The 17,249-nt window shown below is 37.0% G+C and overlaps 1 protein-coding gene across 1 annotated transcript; it reads right to left on the bottom strand.

Moving 5' to 3' along the window:
- Nucleotides 1-10,432: 10,432 nt before the first annotated feature.
- LOC128031131 (cytochrome c oxidase subunit 6B1) lies at nt 10,433-16,594 on the bottom strand. The gene is made up of 4 exons (XM_052619367.1): nt 16,502-16,594; nt 15,881-16,004; nt 15,304-15,404; nt 10,433-10,725 (listed from the first exon to the last, which is right to left on the bottom strand). Exons 2-4 carry the CDS (start codon nt 15,984-15,986, stop codon nt 10,672-10,674), a joined length of 261 nt encoding a protein of 86 aa, XP_052475327.1. The 5' UTR covers nt 15,987-16,004; nt 16,502-16,594; the 3' UTR covers nt 10,433-10,671.
- Nucleotides 16,595-17,249: the final 655 nt, after the last annotated feature.

Here is a 17,249-nt window from a genome sequence, read left to right on the forward strand (position 1 = left end):
TTTCGCTGCCTACTTAGCTGTTACTTTGTTCATTGAAAATGGCTAAGAGGCATTAAAAAAAATTCGGATGCGTAAATTTAGAAAGAAATTAGAGATTTGCATATTTGGCTTCTGAAAGTGTAGATACCGAAATGAAAGTGTGAGTACACTGAACACGACGTAATACAATATTTTATAATATAATACAACAACACGGATCACTGTACTAGTTTTCTGTGTTTTTCAGAGAGACGAACAGGAACTTGCTAAAGGAAACGCATTTTGAGAACTGAGATCAGCTATTGATAGCATCCTGCCACTGTGGTCGTTTTATCTTTTAGTATAAACTAAACTCTGAACCTTTTAAGACAAATTCTCTAGGAACTCACTTGTTTAAAAACAGACACCTATATTGCAAATGGTATCCATTCCCCATTATCCTACAGGATCACAGACTGTCAAGCTTCTACATGCTTCAGTTATGCACAAAATTGGTCACTGACATGAAAGAAACGTTCAACACGGTCAGACTTGTACAAATGAAAATATGTGGATTGCATATTTTAAATGTGCATTTAAGTTACTAACAGACCATTATAACTGCATATGAAGTATGCAATAACGCATGCAAACTAAAGTAAAGAAATGTGAAACATTTGAGCTTGATTAAATGAAAACCCAGTATCAAAAAAAAAAAAAAAGGCAAAAAAAGTTGCACACACATATGATGCTCTCTTACAGCATATTACTAGATTATGCTCTCACTTCAAGTAACTATTGGAATTGTTAAACACAAGTTTGATATGCCACTTCCTATAAAATGTAATTCTATGGATTAAAACACACTTCTGAAAAAAAAAACAAAAAAACTTTCATAATATTTTTTCTTCTCCATATTTTAAAGCAACTGTTTGGTTACCTAGATTTTTCCGAAAATTGTATTTTGCATTCAACAGAACAAAGAAATTCATACAGGTTTGGAACAGCATGGGTGAATAAATGATGATAAAAAAAAATTCACTTTTGGGTGGACTATCCCTTTAACTGTTGACTTCTTGATCGCTACACTTCCTCTGTGTCCTTGAATAACACGCAGGGCATCTGCTGAATAACCTAATCGAACTAACGATCTCTGACCTTTTGCTCTGATGTTTTGCATCATATGTTTGAAATACATAGAAAGAGAGGGATTTCCAGGGACTGCAATCAGTATAGTTAATTCCAATTACTACATTTTAACTGTATTAGTAATGTTGCCATTACAGTGTGGGACTAATTCATGCAACTTTATTGCCATCTGCTGTATTATAAAGCACAATGGTCAATTAAAGGATTACTTCAAGAAACGGGATTAAACTGAGCTTGTTAAATATGATTATAACTGACAACTAAGGAAAATCCCAAATTCAGTATCTTAGAAATGTAGAATATTACTTAAGACCAATACAAAGAAAGGATTTTAAGAAATCTTGGCCAACTGAAAAGTATGAACATGAAAAGTATGAGCATGTACAGCACTCAATACTTAGTTGGGGCTCCTTTTGCCTGAATTACTGCAGCAATGTGGCGTGGCATGGAGTCGATCAGTCTGTGGCACTGCTCAGGTGTTATGAGAGCCCAGGTTTCTCTGATAGTGGCCTTCAGCTCTTCTGCACTGTTGGGTCTGACATATCGCATCATCCTCTTCACAATTAGAATATCATCAAAAAGTTGATTTATTTCAATCAAAAAGTGAAACTTGTATATTATACTGATCAGGCGAGTTTGCTGACCAATTAAGAACAGGGATACCATGGTCCTTAAACCAGGTACGTGTAGCTTTGGCACTGTGTGCAGGTGTCAAATCCTGTTGGAAAATGAAATCTCCATCTAAGTTGTTAAGCAGCAAGAAGCATGAAGTCCTCTAAAACCTTGTTGTTGACCTTGGACCTCAGAAAACACAGTGGACCAACACTAGCAGATGACATGGCACCCCAAACCATCACTGACTGTGAACATTTTTTTTACTGAACCTCAAGCAACGTGGATTGTGTGCCTCTCCTCTCTTCCTCCAGACTCTGGGACCCTGATTTCAGAGAACATAACTTTGGACCACTCAGCAGCAGTCCAGTCCCAGGTGAGACGTGTTGTGGAAATTCTAATTCAATAACAATTTGTAGAATGAAAAACCAAACAGAGATTTGTCTTTGTTTTGCTTTAACTCTCTGCAGAGAATGATCTGGTTTACACACAGCTTCAGAGTCTGTGTGCAAAGAGATAACACACAGACTCACAGCCCACTTTTTATAGTATGTAAAAAGATACATTGAAGGACAGACTAGGACCTTTGAGCCAATCATGTTGCCCAGTGCACATCACCTCATAACTCATGTACATCTCATGCACCTCTCCCTGGTACGGACCGTCCTGGTACATGGTTCCTCTTTAGAAGTTGTTTTTCAGCCTAAAGCAATTACGTCCACAGGTTACACAAAGAACTTAGTGTCCCTATGGACTATATATACACTACCTTGATCATTGAATGTAAAAGATACCTGAATGAGATTAATGCAATCAATGCCAAATTAACAAAACTAAAAATTTCCATAACACTCCTCTCTTTTGATCATTATTGATCACTTATATTTAGAAAAATTTGTGAGCACATTACCCCCTTATAGTTTACATCAATCATTCAAGATTTAAAACACCATTACTCTCATAAGGGCGAAATAAAGCATCTGCATTGTTTGAAATGGCAATTAACCCAATGTATTCTTTTTGCCATAAACCATAAACCATTTGCCAACTCCATTCCCAATCATCATTGACATTTACTTCTCTAGCTGTTAACCTGTGAATTGAATTAGTCATGTTTTGAATACAGTTCCCACAAGCACAAACACATCCCACTAGGAGATGCGGAGAGCTGGTCCAGGACAAATCTTGCAGTCGGCCTCAGTCCTCGTAGTTTCTTCTTGATGCCTTCCGTCATCACCTTAGTAGTGTTCACGAAACTCAGAAGTTCATACCTTGCGATTTTGACTTAAATATGAAGAAGGCTGACCCCAAGTGCCAAAATTACAGTATGGAAGAACTTCTCAGCTCTGTTCCACAGCCTGTGTTCCCTCTTGTCGAGTTGGTCGTGTAGTTTCACTTCAGTGGTTGGATGGTATTTCTCCTAACAGCTCAAGTCCCTTGCTGTCATCAGTTGGCCCAAACTGACCTCAGATCACCCACACACAGTGATGTTGCTGCGTGTTCAGCTCCCATACACCACTGTATGTTTATTCACCTAAGTCAGCCAGACGTCCCCCTTGGCATGAGACAGTTGGTAAATCACTTTACTAAGCTGTAGCCATCTGGTGGCGCTGGAACCTTTTATGTCACATCTGACTGATGGTTTTATTTGCATTATCAATAATGCTTTCAATTGTACATTATATTATCAATTCTCTGATTTGGAAGTGGGTGTGCCGCTTGAGGCATCATTTGCCTTCTGTCCACTTTGCTTGTGGCACAGATCATACATGATTGACAATACCTGTCTACCAAGGAAGTGAATCCCTTTGTGAACCAATATTAATTTAGCAAATCAAACATTTCCCCTTTACTCATGATCTAGTCCATGTACACGTTTTGCATAGTGTGGGAAAAAGTGTTTTGGCAGACATGGTCTGTCTTCAGTACTCGGCCTGTTTTCAGTTTGCACTCGGCCTTCACCCATTGTTTCTTGTCGTCTGCTGTGGCAAAAGCTTGCATAGCTGTAAGATAATCAGAAGGGAGTGTGAGTTAATCATTGTTAAATGTTACACAGGTAAAAGAAGGTTCTGTTCTCATAGCTCTGTCCTTCGCCGTATCAGCTTACTTGTTACCTAAAATCACAAATCATAACTTTTGGAATGTGTGACACATTTGCAGATAGCAACTAACTTTGGTAGCAAAATCGCTTTAAACAATGCTGCCATTTTATCATGGTTAAAATCAGATGCCACAAAATTGTGATAAACCCTAAAATAATAAAAAGAATTTGTACAAATGGTAACTGTTTGTCCATCAGCAATTTTGCAAGCCTCCGTCAATGCTACCAATTCAGCCGCTTGCACAAAGCAATGCGCGTGGAGCGCTCCAGATGTTATTGTTGCATATGCAGTGGTTACAGCTTAACTTGCTCTGTTTTTGCCAATTGTTTGGGTCTCTAGATGCTGAACCATCAGATAATAGAATTAAGTCAGCATTTTCTTAAGTCAGGGTTTCTTTTGAAATCTGGTCTTGGTTGACAGACCTGTTCAGATGTGGCAACACAATTATGTTCTTCCCCATCCTGCTTCGTAGGGAGCAGTGTAGCTGGATTTAACACTGTGCATCATTTAATTGTGATGTTTGGCATTTCTAATAGAATTGCCTTGTACCTGAGCCGCCTGGCTGATGACAAATGGGATGTTTTTCTGTTCCAACAGGATCACAGAGACCGTGTGTGGCATGAGTAAAGTCACATCAGAGTACCCCACAATTTCCCTTGAACCTAAAATAGCTTTTTTTTTTTTAGCTCTCAGGCAATTTTGGCATGCATGCCTCTACCGGATCGAGCTTACTCTAAAAATAGGCCACAGGTCTCCCCCATGATCCTGTAACAGAACAGAAGTAAGAAACCCATTCTCTCATCAACAGTTTGTACAAAATTTCTCTCTGGGTCTGGGAGTCCCAGTGTTGGTGATGTTTGTAGCAATAATATATTCTTAAATGCTTTCTCTGCTTCTGGAATCCAGGTCAGTCATGGGGTTGAAAGGCCTTCCCATGAACCAAAGCGCTCAAGGGCGATTCTTTGATAACATAATTTGGAATGAACATTCGACAATACGCACACATGCCCAAAAATGGCATTAGTTGCTTTTTCACGATATGCTTTAGATATGCTTTTGAATTGTCTCTTTTAGTTTCTCAGATGAAGATTTGCCATTTTTAGTGGTGATGACCTAAAAATGTCACCTCACTTTTTACAAACTGCAGTTTTGACAAACTGGCTTATTACCCTCAGCAGCCAAAAGTTCTTAAAGTTTTACAGTGTCTTGTTTGTATGTTTCTGTTCTAAATTCCCTATGAGTATTTATAGTGGAAGGACTATTATTATGAATGTGTGCCGCTGGTTGATGTGAGTTCTGCTATCCCGATTTCACTTTCACTAGCCAATTGCTCTGCCATTTCATCAGTTGTTCATTTGCGTGATTGAATGTAAGTTTATTTAATCATTCCTGATTATAGGTCAGCTATGTTTATTTCGTTGTTGTGTATAAATATTCAGCTTGGGTAATCGAACCTTACATTGTTTATAATGTTGTTAGATTTAAGATATACCGTGATTCAAATGTTTATGCTCAATACCGTTAATCGTCTCATGTTGATTAATGTATAATGTGACAGTAGCAAGTTGTTAGTTGCATTACACATCTGTAATTCACATTTAGCAGGTGTGAACTGATGTTTGTTGATTCTGTTTATTTCAGAAAGACCACATTTAACAATTTTGTGGCCATAATTTGTACAATATCCAGTCTAAATGGAGTAATGTTGTACCATATGCTGTGAACCCTAAAATACTTCAGATAAAGAGTTGAACAGTGCCCTGTCTCCTGTCACACTTCTTAACGGAGTATCGTGGTGGATAAGCATCAACACCCCTACTGATCTTTTAGTCCCGTTCAGTTTCTCTATCTTTTAAACAGGGAAAATAGGTGTACGCCCAGGAGAATATTCACAGAGCACAATTTCCCCACCTGCTCTTAATGATTCAAAAGCCGGTGTTCATAGAGTCTGTAATCAGACTTTGGAGTGACTTGAACTGGTTTGCAATTTTTAACCAGCCCCAAGTCAAATTTAGATAAAGCCCAAAGTGTCTTAGCACTGGGTGAGTCTACTTCCTCTGCTGCAAGAAATGTTGTCATTGTGTCATCAATCACACAAACTGTACGTACAGCTTTAACAGCAGGCCCGTGCAAACACATTCGGTATGCAGACAGTGTTGGATTGTATTCAACATTTTCCTCAGTTTTCTCCACCCAATTCACATAAAAAACACACATTTTTACAATGTCTTCCCTATGGTCATTGTTCTTTTTGGACAATGAAACATGTGGAAGAGAATCAAACAACATCAAACAACATTTGCTGTTCATTTCTCAAATCAACAGAAACAGCGCATCTATTTTATGTCTCGATTAACCATTTCAGGTCTGTTGTTTCTATACATGAAACCATTATTGTTCTAAAATTTTATCTTTTCCCAATGATATATGTGCTGAGCAATGGAAATCAGACAATGGCATAATTCAGAATTAGGTGAAACTGTCTTTTGCAGCCTTGGCAAGCTTTTCACATAATTCATCATCTTTCTGTTTACACTGGTAAATACACAACTGCGATTGTTGGATTGTGGCTAAAGTTTGAATTTGGCACTGGGCCACATCCCAGTTTCACATTACCTTATATCTCTTTCTTACAAATTTTGAATGCAGTTTTCTGACAGTAGTAAACAATGCTTAAAGTTCATCCCATTCTAATCTTTACATCTCAATGGTACAGTGAAATTTTCTCTGACCGTATAACCAGATGCAGTAGTAGACCAAACTAAATTTCCACTTTAATTTTGGAATTGGATCTATTTCATCCTTTCTAATTACTGAGTTGCCAGCCCTTTCAACTCCATTAACCCATAATCAATGTGGCATTTGTTCATAAGCTAATTTATGTGCCTATGTTCTTGTCGAGAGAAGATTTATCATTTTCTAATCTTCCAATGTGATCATGTATTAAAGCAAGCATTTTTCTTCATTGCTAAGAGCGGAAACATGAGCAAGCATATTTTCTTTGTTGCAGTGAGCAGAAACATGAGCAAGCATACTTTCTTCATTGCAGTGAGCTTTAGAGAAAATGCGCGTGTTTCAGACTTATCTGTTTGTGCTGCGTGGCCTTGGTGGACTTTGCTCCTGACTCCCCCCTTCTTCTCCAGCTTCTGCTGTGAAAGTCTCTGTTGTCAGTCTGCATCAGCTTTCTCTGGTCCAGCCGCCGTTTGGTTGGTCGAATGTGCACAGTGAAATTTTTCAATGTCCCCTCTCCACCAGTAAAAACAAACATCTGGATCAGTCTGAGACTGTCTTTGTCCTCTGCTCTTCTGCGTGATTTTTTTGGTGTTCACTCTGAATAGAAAGTCAGTCTTGATCCGTTGACACAGTGTTTCCACTGCTTGATGATGTGCTTTGTTGTGTCTCTTTCAAGTCTTTCTCGTTCCATGGTTGAGAGACCATCACAGTTCTATTCAGCCCAGCCGCTTGAATCATGGGGAAAGCTCTGACATGATCTCGTTTTCCTCCAGTTTCTTCTCGTTCAGGCTGTTCGGCTGCAGTGTCACTCTTTCATGAGCTTTTGATCTGGTGCTGACCCCGGCCATAGAGTATTTAATCATTCCAATGACGTTGCTGGTGGCAGACGGTTTGGATGATGATGATGCTGTCGAAGTTGTGCTTGTCTTTCGTCGGGCGGTAAGGACTGCGGTGCTGATGCAGTTGCTCTGTAGGATGGAGGCAGCTGTGGTGGTTGAATCTGGTGTTGCTGTGGCATCGATAGGGGTGAAGCCAGGAGTCCAGATCAAAGTCCACTTTGGCACATTGCAGTTTTCTAAGGGGATAAAGAGAAGAATTCTGAACAGTACTATCTGTTCTTTTGTCAGCATTTTCTATAGAACTATAATTTTTCAGTTCTTTCCTAAATGGCATTGAAATGTATTTCTCAGCGTTCTGCTGCTTCATGCCTGTGTTTTAAAGAGTAAAATAAAAATTCCTATGTTTCTGAAACTTGTCTTTTTGCTTGTTTTTCGCTTTTTATATTCTCTTAATTTGTTTTCACATTTTTACAAGCTCTCTTTTATTTTCAAAGGTACCTTTTCTTTTTTGGAAAACCATAATTCTCAACCCAGGGTATGACTTCCAGAATTATTGTCCATATTTATTTTTCATATCATTGTAAATTGGACTGTCCAAATCATCAAGATCGATCTTAGATTTGACATTTCCAGACCCCACCCCGCAATCCTCAACTTTACCTGGAAAGCGTCCTCTTTACCTCACGCTTGGTCATCACCACCGTGTGGCTTCGCACTTACTTGCACGGTCTTATCACCCCCGTCTCGCGTAACTGCGAAACTATCCTATTTCATGTACCTGTGAAAAACAGTTTCAAGTACAGGCAAAACGTATGTGTACCTGTGAAAACTCGTTGCACGTGTATCTGCGAAACCATGCTATAGCTCCACGTACCCGTGAAAAAAAGTTCACGTACCTGTGACCTGTGGGGTGGCTTTGACTTGCAACATAAGGTCTAGGAATATCAAACCGCAGTTTACCAAATTAGAAACCCAATTTTGTAATTTTTTTCAATATGAGTAGAATTTCAAAATCAGTCTAACCATTTATAGCATGCGTTTTCTAATCCGTTGAGAAACCAGCAGTGAAGTTCCACAAGCCCTCAGACGTCAGTCCCCCCTTCCCTGAAACCTCTTGGGGTTTAGGGCTAAACCCTTTGTGGGTTTAGGGTGATCAGCCAACTAACGTCCTCAGGTCCCGGATGATAAGCTGTGGAATCCCATCCTCGTCGCCAAGTTTGTTGTGGAAATTCTAATTAAATAACAATTTGTACTGCAGCAATGCGGCGGGGCATGGAGTCGATCAGTCTATGGCACTGCTCAGGTGTTATGAGAGCACAGGTTTCTCTGATAGTGGCCTTAAGCTATTCTGCAATGTTGGGTCTGACATATCGCATCTTCCGCTTCACAATTAGAATATCATAAAAAAGTTGATTTATTTGACTAATTCCAATCAAAAAGTGAAATTTGTATATTATACTGATCAGGCGAGTTTGCTGGCCAATTAAGAACAGGGATACCATGGTCCTTAAACCAGGTACTTGTAGCTTTGGCACTGTGTGCAGGTGTCAAATCCTGTTGGAAAATGAAATCTCCATCTAACATGAAGTGCTCTAAAACTTCCTGGTATACGGCTGTGTTGACCTTTGACCTCTGAAAACACAGTGGACCAACACTAGCAGATGACATGGCACCCCAAACCATCACTGACTGTGAACATTTTTTACTGAACCTCAAGCAACGTGGATTGTGTGCCTCTCCTCTCTTCCTCCAGACTCTGGGACCCTGATTTCAGAGAACACAACTTTGGACCACTCAGCAGCAGTCCAGTCCTTTTTGTCTTTAGCCCAGGCGGGACGTGTTGTGGAAATTCTAATTCAATAACAATTTGTAGAGAATGAGAATGAAAAACCGAGTTTTGTCTTTGTATTGCTTTAACTCTCTGCAGAGAATGGTCTGGTTTACACACAGCTTCAGAGTCTGTGTGCAAAGAGACAACACACAGACTCACAGCCCACTTTTTATAGTATGTAAAAAGATACATTGAAGGACAGACTAGGACCTTTGAGCCAATCATGTTGCCCAGTGCATATCACCTCATAACTCATGTACATCTCATGCACCTCTCCATGGTACGGACCGTCCTGGTACATGGTTCCTCTTTAGAAGTTGTTTTTCAGCCTAAAGCAGTTACGTCCACAGGTTACACAAAGAACTTAGTGTCCCTATTGAGTATATATACACACTACCTTGATCATTGTATGTTAAAAGATACCTAAATGAGATCAATGCAATTAATGCCAAATTAACAAAACTAAAAATTTGCTTCCACTCAGCTTTCTGTTAACATGCTTGGATAAAGCACTTTGAACAGCCAGCTTCTTTGGCAACGAATGTTTGTGGCTTACCCTCCCTGTGAAGGATTTCAATGATAGTATTCTGGACAACTGTCAGATCAGCAGTCTTGCCCATGATGGTGTAACCTAGTGAACCAAACTGAGAGAACATTTTGAAGGCTCAGGAAACCTTTGCAGGTGTTTTAAGTTGATTGTCATCATATTCTAATTGGAGACTGTTTTGAAACTCATCAATTCAAAATCACCACAATTAAAAGAACCAAAGACTTAAACTTCTTCAGTCTATGTGCATTGAATTTATTTAATACACGAGTTTTACAATTTGAGTTGATTTTCTGAAAAAAACTTTTCCACGATATTCTAATTTACTGAGATGTACCGGTCTGTAAACTCATTCTTGTGTGTTCAAATGGAATGAATTTCAGTGTCAGTGCTTTAGCTCTATATGGCTAAATCCAGTATCTTCAGACACCGGTAAATAGTACATGTAGAATAAACAGTATTTAGACCATGTCTTTGACCATCACATAATTTTTTTTAACATCAATAATATAGCATATATTATTCGAACCATCTCAAAAAGCCACTTAATGACAGGTCAGGATAGGTTTAATGGTTAATTTCTGCTTTAGAATGATGGTCTTTACAAACTATAATTTATTTGCATATCAATTCATCACCAATAGTAAAACAAACACAAAACCATTATTGTGTGCTTTTATTTTGTAGATAGCAACACTAGGATGTAGAGTGAAAAAGCAACATGCTAATGCAGGACTTCAACATACTGAAGATCACAAGGTCATACGATTCCAAAGCCCACTCTGACCTTTCATCCTTTAGCAGGCAAACCAATAACTAAGACAACATCATATTGGGATAACATGCTGAGGTACTCCACAAAAGGTTGGGAGCTGATGAATTAAAAGTAACATCGATCATTTAGATCTTTCCAGGGAAGCTTCCATCCTCAATCTGTCCATCCCATTTTTCCACCTGAAGTAAAGACGACAGACAAGAACACATTGATTATCAAACAACTCAGCAGACTTTCACATCTCATCAGCTTTCACAATGATTGGTTGTCTCTTGAAGGGAAATGGAAATTGTTATAGTTAAAAGTTTGATAAAAGATTGACAATCTGTTCAACCTCCCTAAAGTTAAGTTTCAGGACTTAGCCATTTCAGAAAATACATTTTAGCTTAAAAAAAAAAAAAAAAAAAAAAAAAAAAAAAGTTGCAAAGCCATCGTTTTGAAGTTGATACTTCTGATGAATCCTATTTTGGAACATGTTGGGTGCGTGTCAATTATGAAGAATAGAGAACTTTGTGTTGGTATGCCCTGCCCATCCTCAAATCTTTCTCAACATTTTGGTGACTAATTTCCAGAATTAATCCATTTTTGGCAGAGAATAGTATTGAAATATCAAAACAGCAACCGAATTAACCAAGGACAGGTTTCCAATAGCACGCGAGTCTGAACATTCTTACATCAATCCCATCAGCCCCACACACACTGTAATACCTTGTGTAAAGTATACACACATCATAGCCACATTTGAAAGTTTGTAACATGAAAGCAAAAATCATAAAATTCTATTGTGGAAGACTTATTGCACAAACTTCATCTTTTTTTGCAAACCTGTTAGAATTAGAAGGTGAAGAAAATGAACCTGAATTTTCAGAATAAAGCCAAATATAGAGCAAAGATTGTGGTATAATAGTTCGGATAAAGATTAAAGATTCAAATTATAGACATGCCAACTTTTGCTAATGACTTTGTATAAGGGATGGGCAATTTTTTAAATATTGTATTTGAGCTCATAAATTTTATCCAAAAGTTTATTTAAATGACGTTTAACAAAAAGGTGTTATTTTTTTATAATTAAGTGGTTACCATTTCTAAACAAACTTATTACACATTAAACACAATGTTCTACAACAACTTTCTGTTATATCTCAAGGTTTTCTTTTAGTTGAAAGACAGTGCCAAATACAGTACAGAATGTACATCCACTCGAATCGGCCAATTGTAGTGAATTTCGTGTGATGAACTCTGCTAATAAAAGAGGTCTACCCCTTTATATATTATCCGGATGGGACATCATTGTTAGAGTGGAATGATAAATGGTTTTCACATGGTAGTTTGATGATGAAGACGAACTATGCGTGTTTAAATCTGTTAAATCTACGAAGTCTTTGGATCTGGTTCTCTCGCTGATGATATGTTTGGATTTAATCGATTCTGCCGCTGAAGTCCTGTTGGGAGTGTTTGATTCTCCCACTGATGGAGTTTGAAGAGAAATTATGCCGTTAACATGATTTAAAACAGAGATCGATTGTAAGCCAAGCAAAGTGGGTGGGTTTTATTTTCTTTATTTGGAATTGGATATGGTTGCGAACTACCTATGCTCAACTGACATTTTGTAAAGCATTCGGCAATTCATGCCATGAATGATGTAAGTTCAGCAGACATTTCTCACTCTATTTGCGGATTCAAGGCATGAATAATACATTTTTTACATGCATGTCGAATGGACAGGGTGTTATGAACTTGCATATGAATATCATTTCAGTGGAGTTGTATTTTTGTGTATTTTTCTGATATGCTTGGAATGGTTGTACTTCAGTTTAGAATTTATTGTAATATTGCATTCAGAAGACATTATGAATGTAATTTCATGAAAATGTTTCACCTGCTTGGTTGGTTGATAAAGGGTCATTGGAATTGATAACATAATACATCAAAATAAACGGGATATGATAGGGGTCCTATGAGTGGATACATTTATTAGATTCCTTTGGCACGGTTTGTTTTAAATTAATAAAAATTGTCTGGAGTAGCTACCAGGCTGGCACCTCATATGAAAATAGTCTATGACTATTACTTAGTATTTATATTGCATCTAGGGCTGCAACTAATGATTATTTTGATAAGAAGTTGGTCAGTTATATATATATTTTAAAAAACACACACACAACTCTACATTCTGCCCAGTGTCCTTCAAACAACCGAATGCTATGAAAAGGTACAGTGCTTTTATTAGAGCACCTGCCACAATAAAGAGAAAACAAATTTTAAAACCACATCTGACAAAAAAAAAAAAAAAAAAAAAAAAAAAAGTTATAGATAACAGCAATAATGATAAAAATGTATAATTAAAATTAGTGGGTGGATTTCTACCATTATAGGCTGGTTGTTTTCACACTGCAGCCACGCAACTGTGTTCAACCGCCTTATAGAAGTGATTTTTGCATTCTAGGTCACCTTTAACATGCTCCACAGCGCCACCCAGTGCATTTAATTTTAACTAACTTTTAGTTTGCATAGGACTTTTTAGGATTTATGGCCAGCAAAGCAACTTAGTACAATTCTAATAGTGTTTTTATATTTACAATAATAATTACAGATTGAATATTCAACAATTTGTGCAGACCCTTATTTTGTATATCGCAGAGACTTCTTCTAAAAAAATTTTTTTTTTAAAAAAAAAAGAGCATCCAAGGCATTCACAGAATTGAGGTTTGCACAAATTTCCTTGAAATTATTATATATTTTTGGTGCGGTTTACATTACTATGGTCAAAATCAGATATTAGAGTGAAAAGTTTCACACTTCTGAAATGAGGTTGCACACAGTTCCCTGTTATACAGAAGTTAACACAGAGGCCACTGAAATCAGCATTTTGCATATTTATAAGATGTGCTGCAGAAACCAAAAAAGATGAGAAGAAAAAAAAATTAGTTCTCGTATGGTTTTCCTTTAAGTTTTGTGTTTATAAAGCAATTCTAATGGTCTCACCGGTCCCTCCACTGACTACAGTCACAGGCTTTCATATTGACAGAGACACTAAGTAACTGCAGTTCTGTAAAACCTTTGGAATCACTCCCTTCAGCACAAAATTGAGACAAATCGATATAGTGTGATGATGCACTGCAAAACATCAGCCCTGCATCTGATTTAAGACCACATAATAAAAGTGGCACAAATCAGAATTTAAAAAGATCAGAGTCCATGTGGTCTGTACGGCTACAACTAACGATTATTTTGATAATTAGTTGGCCGATAATTTTCTTCAATTAATTGGATTACAACCTGTATTTTCTTTATTTTAAATTTATTGACCAAAAACACTATTCCACATTCTGCCCAATGTCCTTAAACAATTGTGCCACATGAATGCTATAATAACAGTGATTTATTTATTAGACCACCTGTCATAAGACAAAACACATTTTAACAGTTTTAATCGGTTTAAAAAAAATAGTTATTCTAAAAAGGTTAGTAATTTTTGGACAAATAAAGAGAAAATCTAAATAGCATTTATTCACATAACTAAAATAGCCTCCTTTGCCTCTGATAACAGCTCACATGCTTGCTGGCATTGTTTATGTACTTCGACTAATTGGGTATCGGAATATAAAAAAGAAAAAGAAAAAAAAAGAAACCGTATTTTCTGCCTTTCACAAATAACAGCAATAATTGTATTATAGCATTAAAAATAGCTTACTACGTTTAAAAAGCTTAAGCATATTGGAGGTCTAACCAATACAGAAAGCTAAAATTATTTTGGTAATTACCAATACTGTTAGTTAAGATCAGCAGCGGCACAAACCTTACATAAATTTGTTCTAATAAATGTTAAATCACTGTAGGCTATATAGTGAATAGTTTAAAATCTCTACAAATTTAAAGATATTAAAAAAAAAAAAAAAAAAAAAAAAAAAAAAAAAACTGTAATGTCAAACACTTTGATCAGATTCAGTCTACTCTTACTGTCATTTTCTTTCTTTTTGCTGAATATTGTCACCCTTGGCTCTCTGTGTTTTGTCCATTTAACACGCGCTCGCTGCGCCGGCGCTCTTTCAGTAAAGGTTTCAACTTAACGCAGACTGTCAGGGTTGACCTTAATGCAAAAATGCAAAGGCTTGCGTGAATTTGTGACATTTACAGATAAGGATATGATAAGATAAGGATATGACCGTTAACTAAGTTTTTTTGATGCACACCTGTATCTGTAAAAGAACCTGACAGGCAATCCTTTATGGTAATGCGTGAAGCTTAAACTAAAGAGGTCTCATTTTAGGGCAGCTTGGATAACACAATATTCCTCCAATATTTGTAGATGCATGTTGTCCATATAAATGCGTTTTTAAGTGCTGTTATTTGATGCGGCTGTAGTTGTAGGTGTACTGTGGGCAGACCCAACTAATTGCTAATAAGAATTGTCAATGATTTTCATTATCGATAATAATCGATTAGTTATTGCAGCTCCAGTGGTTTGAGCGGTTAACAAACGGTCATGGAAAAAAAAATATTGGAAAGATCTCAACTGAACTTGATTGGATTGTGAAAAGTCTGAGTTTAAAACCAGAAGGATCAGAAAAGACTGCTGGACATTCGGCCTTTGACATTTATGATGTGGTGAAAAGTCATGAGTGGAGCAAGTTATTTTAAAGTGTGTGATGAAGAAAAACCAAGGAATGTCTATTAGGTACCCAGAGTATATTCATGTTTACTCAAAGGTTCTGTTACTTGGGTTTTCAGAGGCGTTTTTGGTAGAACAGACTCACCCAGCTCATTGGACACAGGCTCTTGTAGACTTTCTGATACCATTCACAGGGAGAACTGTCCTGCCCTTTGCTTGACAAAACCTTATTACACCTGTGGAAGTCTGAGAAAATAAACAGCAGTAAGTAATCCACACTGAAATCAGCCAGAAATAGTGTACGGTCGATAACCCGGACTTCTATAATGTGTTATTCAATTCATAAGGCATTTTGATCAAGTCACGTAATGACTGATAAGGTCAAACAATCAATAGATCAATTGTAGCTCATAACTTGCACTGGATTAACACAAAGACACAAACTAGCGATTTACTACAAACAACTCGCTTTACCACAAAGTGACCTTCAAGAAACGAGACCTAGTTGCTATAAAAAAAAATCTGTGAGATTAGTATACATAATCATGGTTGAAATATACCTGGCGAAAATCTCATATTCATTCTAATTCGGTACAAGCCGGTATGTGAAAAACATGCAGCTTTCATAAATAATGCAAAGCACTTGAACAACAATGTCTTTATTAACACAATTTTGGTAAAATAATAAAAATAGGCCAATTAGTAATTTCTTCTGTACTAACCGAGGTAATTCTGGAAACAGTTTCTTGTCTGGTTAGTATTTGGGAAACGGGCATCGAAGGGAGCCGTTCTGTAGTTCTTGATCTTGTCTTCAATAACATCTGCCATCTTCAGTCAATAATGGGTCTGTGTGAAATACAGGAAACATTCACAGATAAACAACATTATCAAAATACTTAAAGCACATAATTGGTCTCAAGACGCTCAAAAGTCGTAGTTTAACGGTGTAATAAACCAGACGACTGCGCGTGACATTCACAATATCATTATCCGATGCCTGCAGTGGTGTTAAACTTACTTGATATATCTCAAACGAGTTCTTTAAACGTTCAAAGAGGTGACGTTAAATTAAATTAAAGTGAGATTGTAAAGGCATAAAACAAGTTTATTACAAGTTCAAAACAGCAGACATATTCACGCAAGTAACATAACCTTGATCTAACCGGTATTAGTAGCCTGTTTGCTAGCTCGCTAACTAACTCAACTGAGCCGTTCCCATAAAACGCCCGCTACTATTCCGTGTATTCTGCAAGTGTAGAGCTAAAACATTTCAATAAACATTACACGATATTAAGCAATCTCACTACAAATTAAATTAAACAAACATAAACATCGAGGCCTACCTCTCGCTGTGCCCTTAACGTAACGTCCTCTCGAAAGGCTTTATGAGCGCACTGAATTATGGGACGTCAAAAATTATAGGAGGGGCATGAGGAGGACTAAAATAGTACGAGTATAATTTATACACTTCATGAATAGCATTCATGTACGTTCCTCCAGTGTTTATTCGAATCTTCAGATGTAATATGATGGAAATACAATTATATTATAATAGTCATATAAAACAATAGTGTAAAATAATAAATATAATATAATTCAGTGATAAAAAAAAAAAAAAAGATGTGTCAGTAATATTAATTAATTATATTAATTAAGTATTGGATCATACAATCTAAAATAAAATACAATGAAAAAGAATTGCTCAGGAAGAAATTCATAAACAAATGAGAATGGAATATACATGATTTAAAATGATTTAAAAACAAAACAAAATTGACAACTACTATTGACATTTACCAATAAAAAACACTGAGAAGCACAATATAGCATGATAAGAAATAGTGTCATCAAATCATAAAGTGGTAAAAGCCTGCAGAATAATAACATAGTATATTCAGAACCCATCTCTGCTAGAAATATTTTATTACTGAATCCACTGTCTAAATCAGAGTATTAATTTATTCCTGTATAGGAAGTGATAGGCCATTCAGAAGAGTGCAGTTACTGTCCTCTGCCTATGTAGGGCACTGCTGGCTACCAAACCACCTTTTCATTCCTCCTCTAGCGTTGAGGTGTGAGAGATGTACAGTA

This window comes from Carassius gibelio, chromosome A16 (genome assembly GCF_023724105.1).
Source record: "Carassius gibelio isolate Cgi1373 ecotype wild population from Czech Republic chromosome A16, carGib1.2-hapl.c, whole genome shotgun sequence".
Taxonomy (NCBI): domain Eukaryota; kingdom Metazoa; phylum Chordata; class Actinopteri; order Cypriniformes; family Cyprinidae; genus Carassius; species Carassius gibelio.

Bases quoted from the DNA above. Each gene is read 5' to 3' on its own strand.
- LOC128031131 (XM_052619367.1), bottom strand. From the start codon at position 15,986: ATGGCAGATGTTATTGAAGACAAGATCAAGAACTACAGAACGGCTCCC. The intron at 15,405-15,880 runs GTTAGTACAGAA...TTATTTTCTCAG, and splicing joins CTGTTTCCAGAATTACCTCG to ACTTCCACAGGTGTAATAAG. The intron at 10,726-15,303 runs GTGAGTCTGTTC...TCTTTACTTCAG, and splicing joins GCCTGTGTCCAATGAGCTGG to GTGGAAAAATGGGATGGACA.